The sequence below is a fragment of the Engystomops pustulosus genome, chromosome 1, assembly GCF_040894005.1.
Source record: "Engystomops pustulosus chromosome 1, aEngPut4.maternal, whole genome shotgun sequence".
In the NCBI taxonomy this organism is placed as follows: Eukaryota; Metazoa; Chordata; class Amphibia; order Anura; family Leptodactylidae; genus Engystomops; species Engystomops pustulosus.
In genome coordinates this window covers 251,140,368-251,160,926 of record NC_092411.1, presented here as the reverse complement: position 1 = coordinate 251,160,926, position 20,559 = coordinate 251,140,368, and the positions used below count along the sequence as shown (strand labels likewise).

Sequence of the window (20,559 nt, the reverse complement as noted above, 5' to 3'; positions counted from 1 at the left end):
GTATATCAGTAGCATGAAGACAATAATTAAGCTTTCATAATTAAACAATATCAGTATGCAGCAGCTCCTAGTGCCTACATACGGTAGTCACTACCAAAATTTAGTACCAGAGACTGTAAGTTCTGGCGAGCAAGGTCTTAGGACCACTTTGGCAAGCTCTGTGTAGAGCTGCGTAATCTGTGTGCGCAATATAAATGAACTAATTATTATTATTACCGTTTCATATGAACATGTTATTACTCAGTATGTTTGTATGTGTACTCCATGACTTGTAATGCGCTACGGGATATGATGGCGCTATATACATATAAAATTATTATTATTATTATAAATTATACGTTTTATTATCTATATTTTGTTTTGCAAACCAAAACTCTTTTTGTATCCCCCCTGGGGCAACCAATAGAAGTAAACAACATATATCATTACATTACACTGAATATAATTGTGGGATATGATGCCACTATAATAGATAATAGGCAAATCATTTTAATATTTTTTGCTCTTTGGATCACATTTTTCATTTTTAAGGGATAGTTAAAGACATGCAAATCTGGAAAAAGTGAAAATTTTCAACGGTTATAATTATGACCTGATACACAATAAAAAGTTTCATGTTCCCTACTTAATACACAAACTATTTTCCAGAAGAAGCTGGCTGGGGCAGCAAGGAGCATAAATGAGCTCTGAGGCTTATGGCTGGAGGACATCCCTATAGGAACAGGCTCCTCTGTATGTTATGGCTCACAGAGGGGCTAAGCCATTGTTTATCCAAGCATCAAGCCAAGCAATGTACAGATGATAAATGTATCACGTGGGTTAAAATCATTCCAGCAAAAACAACTTCTTATAAATTTGGGACATCAAATTCACAGCCTGGAAACCATAATAAAAGGTCCCTAAAGAATGTACCGTATGTAAATGGGAGGGATTAGGAGTTTGGATTTTGGAAAAATGACTTGTTTTCAGTCTGTAATGCGCTTCTTGGCAGGAATACTGAAAGGAATTCCAGATGTGGAATCTGAGGCCGGCAAGGTCACACAAGTTAACACTCAAGGTCACCAGGCACCAGAATGAGTCAGGAACATTTGGTGACGATAAAATAAAAAAAAAAAAAGATGACAACAATTCACACAGTATAAGGTTTGTGTTAGTTAATTCGTTGAGCGTGAGCATTGCACTTACCTAATGATTGCATGTCATCTCCTTATAGAACAATCTTTGTATAGATCAGTGGTACAAAAGAATAGAAGAAACTTTGCAATATATAATCAGAACAGTATGCTCCCTCCTCACTTACTTCAGCTGTCATCATCCTTCCTTCTTCCTAATCACTTAAATTTCTGAAGAATTTGGTCTTGCTAGCAAGATGGACAGAAGACTCTACTGCGTTTTCAGATTACCTAGAAGCTCTATGCAGAGGGGAGGGGGATGAGTGAGTCACAGCAGCTACTTCTCCACCCACCAACAGGGGGACTGCAACTTTTCACACAGACATATATAAAATATATGAGGCAAAACAAAGATTGCAAGTCGCAAAATACAAGCAACAATGTTATTCGTCATGTACACAGTAGACTGAAACTGATTGTTGGAAGGTGCGGAGTCTGGCCAGAGTCTATATGGGCAACTTTCACAGACAAATACACCCTAGGGCTCACTCCTGTACCCCACTGTAAATGACTCCCACCCTTACAAGGGCAGTACCAAGGCATATACTTTCCTTTGCAAGATTATGCTAGTAAACCCTAACAGACTGCAACCCTTACAGGTTTTGTCCATTAGGACTTATCAGTGGGCAACATATGACACTTGTGTCCAGTTAGGGGGGGAGACTTGCAATGAAAAGTGATGCTCAGTGGAGCTAGGAGCTTGTCTTCCTGTTGATTTTGGTTTGCGATCTGCCTTTTGGATAATCCCTGAATGTTTTTTATCAAGTGACTCAGCATTCCTGCTACTTACTTTTGTACTTTCTGTAGATCCCCCATGTTTATTTGTTTACATCTCTGAAGTCTGCTTGTTTATTGAACAGGTTTATTGAAAAGTGGCCAACCCCTTTAATATAGGGGGAGAACATTTCAGACACCCGTATACCAGCTGAAATGTGTGCACTCAAAGGAAATTCTAAAGGATATAAAGCAGGGATATAAACACCATGTACAGTATATTATACTTTAGGAGCTCATTAGTAACTAGAAGATTGGAGTCATTTTTCATAGGAACAGACATGTCTAATAACTTAACAGTTCATAAGTACTAACAATCCCTTATGAAATTTTCTAATTATGAAATGAAACTCTGAATACTGTGCATAATGAGTATATGGCAATAATCCGAAGTTCTGTGAAGCTCTACAACAGTAGAAGACCATTAATGGAGCCATAATGGAAACAATGAAAAGGAAGAAAATGGAATGAAGGAAATTTAAAATTTAACATACAGTAGACTAAGAAAAAAAATGCCACAGATAACGTATAAATGGCGTTCAAGCCTACATCTACATCTTGTATTAGTGTAGGACATCTGCCATGATTATGGATCACTATAGTTCTAGCGCATTAAAATGGCATACGATGGGGTAAGGGAAGTTAGAAGACTCCTAAAGGAGACTTTGCCATTACAGCCACCTCTGCAGGCACGTGGAGACTTACAGTCATTGAGGGTCCACTGGGGATTCTGGGAAATTAAATATGCATATAAGTTTTCTAGGATGGGATAGGGAAAACATTGCCTCTGTAGCTAGCTTGTAAGGCAGCCCCCTATACATCAAACATGAGTTTGTCTGAAAGCTTAATGTCATGATGCAGGATAATGCTTAAACCAGTTCCATAAGGAACAAACTCCCAACTGTAGACAGCACTATTGCAATGTGTTTGCATCCGTTTAGCACAGGGTAGGGTCATTAAAGGGGTTTTCACACAAAAGAAAATTCTCACATTTCTATCCCCTAGCGATGTCAACACACTAAAGATCAGAAGGTATAGGGTAGTGTCTAGGGGCAACTGAAATTGTGTACACCAGGACTAATAGAGACAGGTAGGACTTGTATCTGTGAAATGCTGCATTTTTATTAATAACAGTGAATGCTGCATTTATGTTAATAACAGTGAATTTTTTACTCCTTCTTCGCTATCGGCTATCGTTGGAAGGATCACTAAGAGTCTTCTATTTCTTTAGTGGTGAGAGTGACTTCTAACAGGACGGAACAGTCTTTTTTCCGATAAGGAGTGGAACATTTGACTTTTTCTCCATGCATTTGTGAGCACACGTAAGAGTGTTCTCTGTCTAATTGCTCCTCCGACGAATCTTTCCCCTTCTAAAAACTAAGATTTGCTATTTTCTTCTTACTTCTCTAACCTAGTCCACAGACTGCCACGTGACCAAATCAGTTCCCTACACTCTACTGCAGAGATGCAAAAACAATGAAAGAGCACTGTACACATAGGACGTAATAGTCTCATGGGTCACTATTCTATCATGTAAGACATTTCTCATCATCTTCAATTCTGTTCATAATGGTAAAAAAAACTTAAACTGAAAAAACTATTGTGATATCCATGGCTCTGGTAAAAATGAGTTGTTCCTTCAGCCTATAATCACTGACTGGTAATGGGTAAGTTTTTAAATACTCTCCGCACTTCTTGAAAGTCAGCATAGGTTTATACATTTGGCTTCTGTACAGGCTCAAAGTTTCAGAATTATAATAAAATAGCTTTCATAAAAATATTGTACCTTAAGCTCAAAATAATAAGACCATTCATAACAATAGTGATGAAAAGTAGTGTAGAAAACAAGTAGAATATCCCCATCTCTGACCTTCATGGTACAACAAAGTACTAGAGTTTTACCAACTTCAATGGAAGTTAATTCCCATTGGAAGCAAAAGGGGCTAAAACGTACAAGTCCTGCATTCACTTCAGGTCACTTCCCCGAGTGAAACAGTAAGACATGGTTTCCTAATTGGCTTCATGGATAAATAGATTGCATGTTTTGGTTTCATAGCAGCTACTAGTGTTGCCTTTCACTAGTGATTCTGCACCACAGGTACTCTACTCAGAAAGAGCTATATTAAAAGAATCAAAAAAATCTGAAAATATACCACGGATAAAATACAGCAGAGGTCACCAATGCTTTTGTGGGAGTCTAGGTTTGCATGAAATTACAATTAACCAATGATGGCGAACCTTTAAGAAAGTTCTCAGACTACAACCAAAATCTACATTGCAAAGTGCCAACAACCGTATACACTTGAGTATAAGCCGACCTGAATATAAGTGCATCCCCTAATTTTACCACAAAAAAAAAAAACGGGGAAAATCCCCTGTCTCTAGTATATAGCCAGCCGGTCCCCTGCCCCCAGTATATGGCCAGCCCCAGGATATAGCTAGCCCTCTGCCCCAGTATATAGCCAGCTCCCTGCCGAGCCAGACCCTTTATATACCCTGCCAGTCCCCTGTATATAGACTGCCAGCCCCTGTATATAGCCAGCAAGTACTATGTATACACCCAGCCAGCCCACAGTATATAGCCAGCCAGTTCCCTGTATATAGCCAGCCAGCCCCTAGTGCAGTGATGGCAAACCTTTTAGGTGCTGAGTGCCCAAACTACCACCAAAACTCACATATTTTTCACAAAGTGCCAATGCGACAATTTAAGCAGTAACTTATTACTCCCTGCTCTGTCACATGTTTAAATTGTATAGGCTCCTGAGGACCCCAATACAGTAGAAGAAAGAAGGAGAAGAAGTTTGGATTATCTTTGTAGCTTCCTTCTGGGGTCGTGGGCTGCCTGGGACTGCAAGAGGCCTTGAGTTCTGTCTGGCAAACTCTATCCTGGGCTGATGGCAAGGGTGCCCATAAAGAGGGCTCCGAGTGCCACCTCTGGCACCAGTGCCATAGGTTCGCCACCACTGCCCTAGTGTATAGCCAGCCGATCCCTTGCAGTGACAGGTCCGTGCATGTAGAACCGCCTTTCCTCTAGGTGTAGAGGATGCCCCCTGTCTATGGTGATGGTAGAACCTCCTTTCCTCTAGGTGTAGAGGATGCCCCCTGTCTATGGTGATGGTAGAACCACCTCTCCTCTAGGTGTAGAGGATTCCCCCTGTCTATGGTGATGGTAGAACCTCCTTTCCTCTAGGTGTAGAGGATGCCCCCTGTCTATGGTGATGGTAGAACCACCTCTCCTCTAGGTGTAGAGGATTCCCCCTGTCTATGGTGATGGTAGAACCTCCTCTCCTCTAGGTGTAGAGGATGCCCCTGTCTATGGTGATGGTAGAACCGCCTCTCCTCTAGGTGTAGAGGATGCCCCTGTCTATGGTGATGGTAGATCTGCCTCTCCTCTAGGTGTAGAGGATGCCCCCTGTCTATGGTGATGGTAGAACCGCCTCTCCTCTAGGTGTAGAGGATGCCCCCTGTCTATGGTGATGGTAGAGCTCCCTCTCCTCTAGGTGTAGAGGATGCCCCCTGTCTATGGTGATGGTAGAACCACCTCTCCTCTAGGTGTAGAGGATGCCCCTGTCTATGGTGATGGTAGAACCGCCTCTCCTCTAGGTGTAGAGGATGCCCCCTGTCTATGGTGATGGTAGAACCTCCTCTCCTCTAGGTGTTGAGGATGCCCCTGTCTATGGTGATGGTAGAACCACCTCTCCTCTAGGTGTAGAGGATGCCCCTGTCTATGGTGATGGTAGATCTGCCTCTCCTCTAGGTGTAGAGGATGCCCCCTGTCTATGGTGATGGTAGAACCGCCTCTCCTCTAGGTGTAGAGGATGCCCCCTGTCTATGGTGATGGTAGAGCTCCCTCTCCTCTAGGTGTAGAGGATGCCCCTTGTCTATGGTGATGGTAGAACCTCCTCTCCTCTAGGTGTAGAGGATGCCCCCTGTCTATGGTGATGGTAGAACCACCTCTCCTCTAGGTGTAGAAGATGCTCTTGTCTATGGTGATGGTAAAATCGCCTCTCCTCTATGTACAGAGGATGCCCCTGTATATGGTGATGGTAGATCCACCTCTCCTCTAGACAAACCATGATCCTATTACTCACTATCTAGGCGTTACCAATGTTATTCTTCCAGAGAAAATAACATTGAATATCTCCTCATTAAAGATGAAAAAAATAATACATTTGCCATTATAGAAATCCCCTTAGGGCATATGCACAATTTCTGTAACACATCTGTTCCATTCATATGAATGTGTTTTGTTCATGTCATGTACACATTACAGGATATAAATCCATGAACAAATTCACATCCAGTGAAAACTCTAAACCCAAAGTATGTTAATTTCTGTTGTGTACTTGCACTACAGATTACATATTTTACAAAGCAAAGAACGAAATCCACAACAACTCAATCTGCATGGCAAATCTGCAATGGATTACTTGCATTCAATTGATCTGTTGTGTCCCCTAAGAAACATAAAGATAGAAAATTAAAGCTTTTCTTTAAAATTGTTCAAATGACTTCATAGGACGTGTGAACCAAGTCTGGATACCTAAAGGGGTTGTCCACTTTACACAAGCAATATCAATTATTTGTTGAATGAAAAGTTGTACAATTTTCCAGTATACTTTCTGTATCAATTCCTCGCAGTTTTTTAGATCTCTGCTTGCTGTTCTTCTATAGAAAGCTTCCATGTTTACTCCAGGGAATAGAAATCTGTCCATGGTGATGTGATGGACAGACAGGTACAAGAGCCGTTATTATCACAGAGTAATCAGAGCTCAGTGATAATAACGGCTGGTGCACCTGCATGTCCATCACATCACATGGACAGATTTCTATTCCCCCGAAGTAAACATAGAAGCTTTCTATAGAAGGACAGCAAGCAGAGATCTGGAAAACCATGAGGAGTTGATACAGAAAGTATATTGGAAAATTGTATAACTTTTCATTACACAAATTGTTGAAAGTGGACAACCCCTTTAACAATAACATAATGCCAAATCTGTTCAATTATAAATATAACTTATATACATATATACAATTATGAGAAAAAGTTATAATTTCTTTATAAATTGTACTAATTATTCTATAGTAAACAACTATCAGAAACAAGTGTTTTAAACCTTGACATGAAAAATGTGAATAGTTGGGGGGCCATAGAAGGATGTGTCAGTAAGGACACATATTATATATCCACAGGATAGAGAATAAATATCTGATCACTGGGGATCCATTGCTTTGCCCCCTTATAAGGAATGGCACCAGTGTATTGCTCAACATACTCTTCTATAAAGTTTCGGGAAACAGCTTCCCTATAGAAGTAAATGGTGTGCAGGGTCAGGCATTCACACTTGCACTCCATTCCTTTTGGGCCTTTTTAGGGAACTTGCAGACCCTTATTATTGAGATAGGCAATACCTGTATTTAGTGGCACAACCCCTTTAACAGGGATTAGCACTATAGCACAATTGGTTTGCAGCATTGGGATACTGGGTTTTAAAATAAGACCAAGGACAATATCAGAGGTTTCCGCTGTTGTACCACATATTCCCATCACACATGGCTATTACGTAAAAAAAAAAAAAAAAAAGATAATGTTTGTGTCATATAAAGTTATCCAATTTTCTAATATATTTTCAGTCTCAATTCCTCGCTGTTTTCCAGATCTCTGCTTGTGGTCATTCTATGGTTAAAAATCTTTTCATGGTCATGTGATGTCACACAGGTGCACGGTTATAACATCCAGCTCTGATTACTTTATCTGATGTAACGAGTCATGCACCTGTGTGACATCACATGACCAGGGAATGGGTCTTATTGCTGAAAGTAGACCACCCCTTTAAAATTAAGCATTATAATTTGTAATCAAAATGCTTCAAAACCAAAACATCCCAAATAGATACATGAGGACGGTCTATTCATAAACATATGAGAAGGACTACATCAATGTTTAGTTGTACTGGGAAAAGTACATTTTTGGCTAAAACCGAAAACACCCAAAATTGAATTGTTAAAAACTACTTGCCTTTCGTAAACAAATATTATTTTTTATATAAACCCAGCTATGTATAAAATGTATAACTCATGCTCAGATACCTAGAATTGGATTTTAGTCTCCCCACATTTAACTATTTAATGATTATAGTTTGTAATGTCTATCAGGGGCATAACTACAGTGGCAGTTGCTATGGGGCCTGCAGTGTCAGGGGGTCCATCTGACCTAACACACTAAAGAATGAAGGATGTGCACTGTTATATGCATATTATACTGCACATTGTACAGGATAATATGTATATAACATGCTGTATGATATTTAATATGCATGTCTGTTGTGTATGTTTATATCTGATGTCTATATACTGTATGTGAATATGTGTGTATATATCTGTATACATCTGTATATAGCACTGTATGTGTGTGTATATGTGTAAGAGTTTATAAATGTGTGTGTATGAGTGAAAAAATGTATGTTTATGTATACAGGCAGTCCCCAGGTTTTGTACAATATAGGTTCTGTAAGTTTGTTCTTATGTTGAATTTGTATGCAAGTTGGAACTGTATACTTATAATGGTAACCCCAGCCAAATTTTTTTTGGTCTCTGTGACAATTGAATTTTTAAAAATGTTGAGTTGTCATCAGAAACAGGATTAACAAAGTTTAATTGCAGACACCTGTGATAACTGTTATAGCTGTTTATTGAAGACTGGGGCTAAAGTGCAGTAAATTACCAACATCCAGAGGTCTGTTTGTAACTTAGGGTTGTCTGTAAGTTGGGTGTTCTTAAGTAGGGGATATACATGCGTGTGTATATATCATAGCTCCCAACCGTCCCGATTTTGACGGGACTTTCCCGTTTTTCGTACCTCTGCCCCGCGTCACGGGCAGCTATGATATTGTCACGGATTCTCCCCCCAGGTCCCGCTGTGTCCGCATAGTAAATACTTTGAAAGTCTGAAATCACAGTACAGAATGGCTTCTACAGACATCGGGAGGGAATCCTTTTCAGAGAAGTGTCGGGCTTAGCGCAGAGCAGGGACCACGTCATCAGCTTCAGATCTGTCCATATATGGTCACTGCATCTCCTAGGGTTCCCCAGAGCAGACATCGGGCAGGGAATCCTTTTCAGAGAAGTGTCGGCTTAGCGCAGAGCAGGGACCACGTCATCAGGTCAGATCAGCATCTGTCCATATATGGTCTCCAGGTCTTCCCCAGACACAAGCTCTTTATATAATTAAATTAAATAAAGTTTTGGCCAGGCTGAGATTCGAACCTGGGACCCTCTGCACCATAGACAGAAGTTTAACTAACTGAGCTATAAGCCCAGTGATAGAGAGCTGAGGATTTCTGGTAACTAAGAAGTGTTATCTGCCATTTACACTGTGACACAGACTAATGCACTGATATATAGAGAGGGATCTTCTCAGAGATTATTATTGTAATTATTGAGACTATTATTATTATTATTATTATAAATTTTATTATTATGGAGATGATTATTAATAATGGTAAAAATAATAATAATCATCTCAATAATAATAATAATAATAATAATAATAATAATAATAATAATAGTCTCAATAATTACAATAATCTGAGAAGATCCCTCCCTATATACCAAGGCAGTATATAGTTCTTAGTTACCAAAATTCTCCACTTGTTAATCACAGAGGTTATAGCTCAGTGGGTTGAGGCGCTGTGTTATTATTGTACATGGACACTGCAGGTTCTGGGTTCAAATCCCAATGAGGATAATATTTTTTTTTTTTTTAAATTATGATTTTTATTATTTTTAATATGGCTAAAATTTGGGGCGTGGCCAGGGAGTGATTGGGGGTGTGGCTTAGGGGGTTCGCCGCGGCACGCTACGCGTGCCACCATTTTGTCCCTCTTTCCTTTTCCCAAATGTTGGGAGGTATGATATATGAGTGTAATATATATATTATGAAGTCAGGAGTCTGCTATGGGGCCCTGCCTCTCCTAGTTACACCTCTTCTATCTATCATCATGCTCTATAGGAGTTGTTTTCCCTATTTGGAGCATAAAACCTCAGTAATATAATATAGCAATATCAGTAACACTATAATGGAGGTAATTGTGAGTAGAACTGGGCCTTTGACAATAAACACTAGCTATAACAGAAGGAAACCGCATGGACAGTCACAAGTAATCTCCACTACAGTGACATGACAGGACCGTGCTGCCCTGGTAATAACGTGTGTGTACAAGTGAAGCTGGGTCATTTCCTTCCACAAACACATAAGTAGGACTGATGTAGGTCGGCGGTGAGGCTCCCCTGCTCCCCACTGCTATGAACCTGAGAAGAAGGAAAGCTGTAACAATATTTGTCTCCAGCATCATTTCTGCCATTCTCATTCAATCATCTTCAGAGTGTCAATAAACACTTTCTTGGATGACGGGACGCGGAGTTGTTTCTTGTGTTGTTCTGCCAGTGACACTGTCTGGAAACAAATCCCAACAAGGCGGAGATCCAAACCAAAGACTATGGCTGATACTATTCCGACTTCTCTATGTATCTGATATCTCTGCCCAACCAAGTCATGAAAGTCTCTTCACTGTTGTTTTGGAACTTGATGTTTCACTTACTTGAAGTCCGCATTGGTGTTTCTTCTAGCCATTTCTTAAAGCAGAGCTCTACCTTTTCAACAAAATTTAAAGGGGTGTTATACTCTCAGTAGATTTTTATGGTTTAAAATGTTTCATTTTTTTCCTTCCCTTTTTTAAATGTTTTATTGGTCAATCAAACAAGACATACAAACCATGCAATATAAAACTTTTGTTTCTACATTATTCCACAAATATCAGAAGAACTCTACACCCCAAAAAATTGGGAAGTCTTAAACATTTTCTATCCATGAATTACCCGGTTCCGCTTCCTTATTTCCATAATGGGCAGAAAATGTATACAAAGATCTATTCCCACAATACCACACCCAACACCCCCTCATATCCCACCCAAACAAAAAAAAAGAAGGGGACCCTCTCTTTCTCCCCCTACCTGCTGCCACCTGTGATTGGAACAGACAACAGTCTATTTCTACTTTGCTGACGGATAATGACTTTCATAGTCTCACTGTGTCACTGTCAACTAAACTGCATAAAGATCCTGGTAACAAGAAACCAATAACCTTTACTGTGAAAGTGAGTACCATAAAAAACACATATAAAATGCAGAATTGCCCAATGTTTGAAACAAATGACATTTTCAGGTTTTTTAACAATAAGCTTACAAAACTTTTACACTTTTTTCCCCCCCAACACAACATAAATAATATACACATCACACTCAGATCCTTTGATCATTGGCTCATAAAGGGGCACATTTTGAAGATTTTGTACTTTTAAAACAATAACAATACGAAAAAGGGATTCAAGCTGCTTCACTCCCAATGCAGTCAGTCCATGAATTCACTGCTTAGTTTTACAATACACTGGAGTGGGATCTGATTTACAAACACACAGCTGCTTCCTGAGCAAAAAAAATACATATACAGAGAGAAAGAATAAAAACCAAGGGTTCTAAGAACACAGCAAGTTCCTTACCGGAATTCTCCTGGAACATCTGGGCTGTGTCAGGCAATTAGTAGGAAACCCTTTCTGTGCTGGATGTATGGGGCCTTCCCGGATAGACTAGAACTTCTTTAAAGAATGTAGGGGAGTATCGGGCATAGAATAATGAACAGAGCATGGCTAGAGAATAAAAAGGGTATCATGGTCTGAATCTACATTGCTCCAATTGTCCTGGTAATTGAAATTGATATATAACCCCCTCTAGTGCTCTAAAAAGCTCCTATTTAATTTCATAAATTTTTTCATTCTACCTCACTCGTCCCTAAGCATTGGAATGAATGACAGTATCACCTAGCTGCCATTATTAAAGCCATGATGAAGAGTTGGATTTCATTTGGTGCCTGAAAAATGCCAGATTCTTACCAAATCTACAAGCCAAGAAATAGATTCCCTCATTTGTAATCTAGACCCACATGACACCACCTGAATATGATGACATCACTTATGCCATATACAGGCAGTCCCCAACTTAAGGACACCCAACTTACAGACGACCCCTGTATTTACTGTACTTTAGCCCCAGACTTAAAGTAGTCCACATTATCAAATATATCTGCAATGGAGCCTCATTGTTAATCCTTGTACCCATGATGGCTCGAAATTTCTGTTGTCACAGGGACTTTGTCTGTGGTTATAATTGAAAAATATACCAGTTCCAACTTACATAGAAACTCAATTTAAAGGGAACCTGTCACCAGGGACCTCATTTTTACTAAATCCTCTTTGTAGTCACAGGGGTTGGCTTTGGTTTGGATGCATTTAAAAAAATGACATGTGACTTGTTTGTGCTGCAGACTGCTCAGCTCTTATCCCCCACCTTTGTGCTCCTGTACAACTCCTCCCTCCTGCTTCTTCACAGAGCTCACAGCCTGTTGAGCTGAGATCAGTAGGAGAAGAAAGACCTGTATAGGAGTACAAAGGTGGGTTCCAAGAACTGATCAGTCAAAATAAGTCACATGTTTTTAGAAATGCATCCAAACCAAAGCCCAACCCCTGTGACTACACAGAGGATTCTGTCAGGGTTCAGGGTAAGTTACAACACATAATTATATTGTAATGCAAATGCTTAGAGAAAGCAGAAAGGCATATGTCCACTGCAGCTGTAATGGGCTCCTGTCTCCTGTCTTTAGTGAAAATGAGGTCCCTGGTGACAGGTTCCCTTTAAGGACAAACCTACAGAACTTATCTTGTATGTAAACTGCCTGTACAAGCTAGAAACACTGAAGTTCAGTAAGCAGTGTTCTAGGATGAAAACTTCATGAAAAACATAAGTGTTCACTGAAACGTGTCAGGAGAGACAAATTCTCTTTAAAAGAAATGTATCACGACGGATCTGTCAACGGATCATGTTGAATTTTGTATTACCCATCATCAGTTCTTTCACAAGTTTTTTTTCTCACCATCTTTTTATTACTTCATTTCCAGTGTATTAGAAGAATCTTCCAGCATGCTTTTGTAGCATTTGTCTGTCAAATAAATCTAGCTACAATAAAATAATACTCTATTGGCAGGCTACAAATTTGCTGCTGCAGGCGCATTTAGATCAATTGACAAATGCACAGCCACAGAGGAATGGCAGCAGAATATGAGCAAGACCTCGCGAATGGGAATATTTTTTCATCATCCCCGGTGCTTCCTGTGCAGAGTTGTAGCTACAGCCCAATACACATCCAATTAGAAAAAGAAAACACGCTGTTATGCAAAGTTCTAAAGCCAAATCTGGCATCAATTAGGAGACATCAACATAGTGAATAATAACCCAGAGGAGGGATCAGCCCAAGAAACATACATTTTTCCACCCACTCTCTAGTAGAAGAGGAGATGTCAAAACCTACCGAGGCAGCTTCAGCCACATGACCCAGACTGGCGACCATTCTCCGTTTTCAAAGCCATTTTGGACCGGCTCCATGAGCAGGGAGTCGCTGTTAATGTCTTCCTCTGGCTCGTACTCTTTTGTTTCTAGGGCTCTCAGAACCACGCACGTGGAGGAAGAGTTTTTTAGTAGTGACACGGCTTCACTACGACTGACTCCTGTTAGATCTACACCATTGACATTTAATAAAATGTCACCTATGAATCAAGGAAACAAAACACATCTTAACATAGGCAGTTAAACTAAATGTACAAAACAATCCATTAAGATAACATTTTAAAATTCTGTAAAGTAAAAAATTATTTCATACTCCTAACTCCATTACTCCAGTGCCACTACTTGCTGGATCTCCTCTAGTCTCTTTATCCTGGCCTGTAGCTAACGTCTATTTACAGAGAAATAGTCATGTGCCCACTTGACCATGTCAAACCATCATCACTAGAAGCCAGGATAGACAGAATTGTTGTGGGATGCAGGTAGGGTCGGCTCCAGGTTTCAGTAGACCCCTGGGTGACAGAGCCCCTTTGCAGTTAACTCAGGTGGCAGCATTCAAAATTTAGAAACTAAAACAGTTTCCTGTTCCCTAAAATATTTCATAGTTTTTCATGCCAAACAGCCCCCTTTATGCTTATTTTATATAAACCCACCTCAAGCCCTATGGATTCAATAGACAAAACCCCCTCACCCAAATGGATTTCTTATGTGGCCCCCCCCCCCTGCAGCACTTGCCCAGGTTCGCCCAGTGCCCAGAACAGGAGTGTTAGGGGTCGTTTTTTTTGTTTTAGGGCATGTTAATTCAAATCACCTAAATAATAATGCATCTGAAGTATCCTGATATATTGAAGTAAAATGTCTACTAGAGCTGAACGGTAGTTTGATCTATTTTCTTCAGTGCACTTGTAAGGCCAGAGACATACCACCATGGTGGGTATACGTTGATCCTGGACTGTGAAGTGGCAGATTTCTTTGATCAATCAAGGGTCATAGTGATATTTTAAAGTGATAGTGAAGTCCCTTCTTCCCCCCAAAATCAGCAGCACCACACTGGTATCGTGTTAACAGTTTAGCGTGGTTGTTCAGTATTCAGCATTCAGCACTGTGTTTGTGAAATCCAGACATCATGCTCCAGGATTCACATACTGGCCACAGTCATGCCACAGTCTCTTGCCTTAGCTTTGCTGTGTAGACTGGGGAAGAATAAGTAAATGCAGATGGTAGCATTTAGCTGGATGCATGGATAGTAACACTTTTCATTCATATTAGTGCATGGTCTCCATTAGGGGAGGAGGGGTCTGCACTCCTAATATTTTCTGTAAGCTGTAATATACTATGATCTTTCTTGGTAAATGACCTTCTATTGGGTTCAGCTACCATAAAGCACACACACTGCTTTGCTGTCTGTACATGGTCTATGCAAAGCAGGATGTAAGTAGGGACCTGGGGTCACGTATCCCAACAGATTACATTCCGCATTGTCTTTTTACGGAACACTGACCTTTCATGTAAAACTGAACAACACTGGGGGAACCCAATGTGCTCTCCCATAACCTGTATGAACTGCAATGTGGAGGTGCCAAAAGATTCATAGTAAACATTTCATGAAACTCATTGCTAGCTTCAATGTAACCAGTGCATCGCATGCCAGCAGCCTGTTTTTTGTCACATATTATTATTCATATTATTCAGATACATGTCCCAATATACTGTTCTGTAACGGAAGCTTATTCCATAGATTTGTACTCTTGCCAGACTCATAAGTGTCAGAACACGTGTCATTGCCTTATGACAGCGGGAAGCAGCTCTGTGCTACATGTAAACATTCCACAAAGACCGCAAACAAAACATCCACCCCCCAAATCTGCAAGCAGCACACGAAAGGAGCAACAAAGTAGTTACTGCGGAGCATGCATGACCCTTCCAGTAACAAAAAAAGTCGTGTCACTTGTGTGATGATACATCTTGTTTGACAGAGTTTACAGGAAAGTGGGAGACTGTACTCAGAACTGGGCCTGTCGTGGGAAATCTGGAATGTGCACACAACACAGATAAGTGAGTGACTCAGGACCCCATCACACATACTTTACCCGGCAATGTACTGCTCACTGATGGAAGCCAGCAGCCACTAAGCCAGAGGAATCTGACAATGATTCTAATTGGAACCGAAATGTCAAAAAGAAAGCCTGGAAAGGAAGAGAACTCGGGAGAGACAATCTTTTCATCACTTTTATTTCCCTATGTTCCTATATATTTCAACTACACAAGTGCTACCTACAGAACAAGCTATAAACAGACACTTTAAGGAGGACCTGTCATCTCTTCCCATAGTCTCACCATTGCAGAGCATATTGTACATATTACTAACATAAAACTCTGTATTTTTCTGTTTCTGTTGGGTTTTTCCTTCTAGAAATGTATGAATAATAAGTGGGTGTTTCCATTTGTAATGACTACACCTGTATGACGATTATAATGTTTTCTCTAAATATTTTTAAACATTTGGTTTCACCTAAAAGTAATATACAGGGAGTCAAAATCCCAGGACACCCTTTCATTTCAGAAACAAAAGGAATTATTACATATCTAAAAACCCAGGAAAGTAATGGGAGAGAATATTAAAAGTTCTTAAGAAAAAGATTCTCCATACATTCCTATGCGGTTTCCTAACTATTGGACAACTCATAAACAACAAGAAATTTGATTATAGAAATCAATTTCTGAGACAAGTCTAATCTTTTATATGTTACATGACCACCTTCTATTATAAAAAGTTGCCCTTGATCCAATAAGGCGGCTTTCCAGATGATGTCATGTCCTGGACATATCCTAAAACATAGGCCCCCTCATCCTTTACTTGCAGGGGTATTGATATATATTCCATTTAGTTTCTGAATAAATTTTTGATTACTCCGCACATCATAATTTCCATGTAAACATATATGGCTTCATAAAGTAGATTACCTGTTTTTATTCTCCCATCTCTTCCAATGACTCCATCAGGGTCTACACTTGTGACAAAAATAGGCAGGTCCCACTCCCAGTTCGATACTCCACCTGCCACTGTCATTCCCAATGACTCCGTATGGTCCTTTACAATGTTCACAACTTTCTCCACACATAGTACAGTTCGATTAGAATTCTGGTAAGAAAGTGATATAGTTATTTTAGTGAGATATAAGAACTAAGTAGCAGTTTGTTGTAATATTCCATTATATATTATAGATATGTGTCATCTTGATAACCAAAAAAAAGGGAATATTGGTTCATCTCTAAATACTTATGGCAACTGTAGCATTTCTAATGGCTAGAACTAACATACTTACATCGGCCTGAATTATTTTATTATTCACAAAACTAGAAACCAATTATATATTTAACATACAGATATTCATTGATATTGATCCAGGAAGGAGGGAGGAGTGGACACGAACCCACAAATGTTCGGATCTGTGCTAAACATCATGGGTTCGAAACCGGTGAACCCAAACATTTGTTGGGGTATGGCTCTTCCCCCACCATCTAACACCCACAATCGGTGATGGCACCAATCACATGTGTTAACTCTTAAATGCCCCCTGACAAAGTTGGGGGAGGGGGCATCAAATACAGACCGCACTTGCGTGTTTCCATTTTACGTGAGTTCATCATGGGGAGCAACGACCCTCAAGAAAATGACGGTGTGCAGGCACCGCCACCCATGTAAATACTCTTGACTTTGCCATTTAAAGAGGACACACTGATCACGGGTGTTGTAATTAGCTGGGATTCGGGCTCGGTCCTGAACTGCAATGTGTCCAATAACTGCCATATTGGGGGTAATGAAAGAATTTTTCTCTACTTTTGGCCAATGGGCATCAGCCTTGTAGAATTTTTTTTTTGCCTTCCTCTGGATTATCACTTGTAGATTGGACTTGATGGGCTTCTTTTTCCCACCTTATGTACTGTGTTATGTTACTATGAATTAGTCATATATGGGGAAAATTTATCAGAAGTGTCTGAGAGCAAAACTGTTATTTTTTTGGATCAAATAAAATTTTTATTGAAAACCAGCAATATAGTTTTCCATTTTTTAACATTTAACAGTATAAACCAAAGACCTCCCAACACCCCCCCTCCCCCTCCCTTCCCCTGCTTGGCGGGTAAAGTGTGAGAGCAAAACTGTTATAGCTGCTCATGGCAACCAATCAGAGTTCAGCTTTCATTTTCCTACAGCTCTTTATAAAATGAAAGCTGAGCTATGATTGGTTGCCATGATCAACCAGAAATGTTTTGCTCTCTGATACACTTCTGATAAATCTCCCCTGTCTATGCTGCCTGATATTTTGAAGGAAAATCCAAGCAAAACACACTTTTATAATCTGTGTAGCATCAGATAGTAACATTAAGATTTACTCTTCGGAAGTCCCTGTAATTTGTGGCAGACCAATACTAGTTATTTTATTGATTGCTGGCTCTAAATAAGCCACCACAAACCAATTGCACATAAACGTCCCTACGACTGTATACTGCACTTTATAATACTGCCAGTAGAAAAACATTGGTTACAAATCATATTTGTGTCTAACCATATAAAATACATATTAAAGAAAATATAGTCATTGAAGAAGATTGCCATTGTCAAACACGGATTCAAAGAAAAGGTTCCGAAGCTTAGGAAGGGCGAACAAAAACTCAAGAGTAAGAAATAATAAACATTAAAAACATGAAATGTAGATAATTTACCCATAAAGCAATAGTATGGCAAATCAATCTGATGTTATATAAAATACAGGTTGGTGTTGCTTTTTTAGGTTCTAACCTGAAGGTGGTCATGGTCAAGTGGGGCCCAATGAATACTTAATATGCCTATATCCAGACCTGGTTTATCCAACATTTAATTGTGTTTTAACCTGATATGCTCGATGGATTTCTCCTCCGACAAGTAGAGCAGACACACGTTACCGTTATATAAGACCTCGTTACCACCAAGGATGAGGTGATGAACTAAGAAAGATTTCATGCGTGTCCATTTCTGGATATAGGTGGACACAAGAAGGTGGAGGGAATGATATATTACATTATAATGTATAATGATTTTATAAGTGTTAATACAGAGTATGTTTAAAATTATCCTATGGTATATAATTAACTACTTTAAACTTAAATGGAAAGTAACTATTTCTACAGCTACTTTTCAACCAAACAAGGTCTAGGAAAAGTCAAAATAAGTATTCATGGTGCCCCATTTAACCATAAACGCCTTCAATTCGAAATACAAAACCATAAAATGGTCACAGTGATGTCACAGTACAGAAAAAAATATGACACCGCGTCACAAAAATAGAAAAGAGATAAATAGAAATTTTCGCTGCATAAGAAAAATATGCACAATGATGTCACAATACAGAAGAAGAGGGAATTCACAGTAAAAAAAAAATGGACAATGTGGTGTCACCGTACAGGGACAACATGCACAATGTTGTCTCAATACAGGAATAATGATCAGCTGGTGTCACAATGCGCAGGGAATTAACTCAGTGATGTCACAATGCAGGGAGAATGTGGACAGGGCTCTCATAGTACACCGATAATACACACATTGATGTCCCAACAGTGGGATAATGCACAAATTGACGTCACAGTACAGAGATAATGCACATAATGATATCTCATTAAAGGGATAATATTCACAATGATATCACAATACAGAGATAATGCACACAGTGCTGTCACAGTACAGAAAGAATAAAGCACATAATGTGGAACATTTACTAAGGGTCCAAATCACGTTTTTCCGTCGGATCTTCCGAATTTTTCCGCTTTGCGCCGAATTGCCATGGGTTTCTGGTGCACGCGATCGGATTGTTTCGCATTGGCGCCGGCTTGCATGCGGCGAAAAACGGGGGGCGTGGCCGTCGGAAAACCCTATGGATACGGAAAAATCGCTATTTAAAAAAAAAGTGTCGCTTGACCCACACTTACATGCACCAGGAAGAGGATGGTGAACTCCGGCGGACCTCGGCGGACCTCGATGCAGTAGCGACACCTGGTGGATATTGGGCGCACGACCTTAGTGAATCGATGGAATCGGAGAACGCGCCGCTGGATCGCAAATGGACCGGGTAAGTAAATGAGCAGGGATAATATTCACAGTGGTATCACAATACAAAGATAAAACACACAGTAATGTCACAGTACAGGGATAATACACACAGTGATGTCACAGTACAGGGATAATACACACAGTGATGTCACAGTGCAGAGATAATACAAGCAGGGATGTCACAGTACAGGGACATTACAAGCAGTGATGTCACAGTACAGGGATAATACAAGCAGTGATGTCACAGTACAGAGATAATACACACAGTGATGTCACAGTACAGAGATACACACAGTGATGTCACAGTACAGGGATAATACAAGCAGTGGTGTCACAGTACAGAGATACACACAGTGATGTCACAGTTCAGGGATAATACAAGCAGTGATGTCACAGTACAGGGATAATACACACAGTGATGTCACAGTACAGGGATAATACAAGCAGTGATGTCACAGTACAGGGATAATACACACAGTGATGTCACAGTACAGGGATAATACAAGCAGTGATGTCACAGTACAGGGATAATACACACAGTGATGTCACAGTACAGAGATAATACAAGCAGTGATGTCACAGTACAGAGATAATACACACAATGATGTCAAAGTACAGGGATAATACACACAGTGATGTCACAGTACAGAGATAATACACACAGTAATGTCTCAGTAAAGGGATAATACACACAGCAATGCCACAGTACAGAGATAATACACCCAGTGATGTCACAGTACAGGGATAATACACACAGTGATGTCACAGTACAGAGATAATACACACAGTAATGTCTCAGTAAAGGGATAATACACACAGCGATGTCACAGTACAGAATTAATACACACAGTGATGTCACAGTACAGGGATACTACAAGTAGTGGTGTCACAGTACAGGGATAATACAGAGAAGAAGGAAAACTTTACACTTTAACAACAACACAGTACTGAAAAACTTGTTTTCGCATGCAGTAATGATGTCGCTGTGTATTTAGGCAGTGATGTAAAAGTTATATAATAGTAGACATGGATACTATAGGGAAGGTGACAGGGAATTAGCTCTTCTGTCCCATTACA

At 39.9% G+C, this 20,559-nt stretch overlaps 1 protein-coding gene across 5 annotated transcripts in view; it reads right to left on the bottom strand.

Annotated features, from left to right (window-relative positions):
- LNX1 (ligand of numb-protein X 1) overlaps positions 1-20,559 on the bottom strand; it is a 152,934-nt gene that overhangs the window by 15,269 nt on the left and 117,106 nt on the right. For all 5 annotated transcript variants that reach the window (XM_072124320.1, XM_072124313.1, XM_072124326.1 and 2 more), the window contains 2 exons: positions 16,362-16,539; positions 13,366-13,600 (listed from right to left, as the gene is read on the bottom strand). In XM_072124320.1, coding sequence (XP_071980421.1) covers positions 13,366-13,600; positions 16,362-16,539 — 413 coding nt within the window. The remainder of the gene's footprint in view (positions 1-13,365; positions 13,601-16,361; positions 16,540-20,559) is intronic.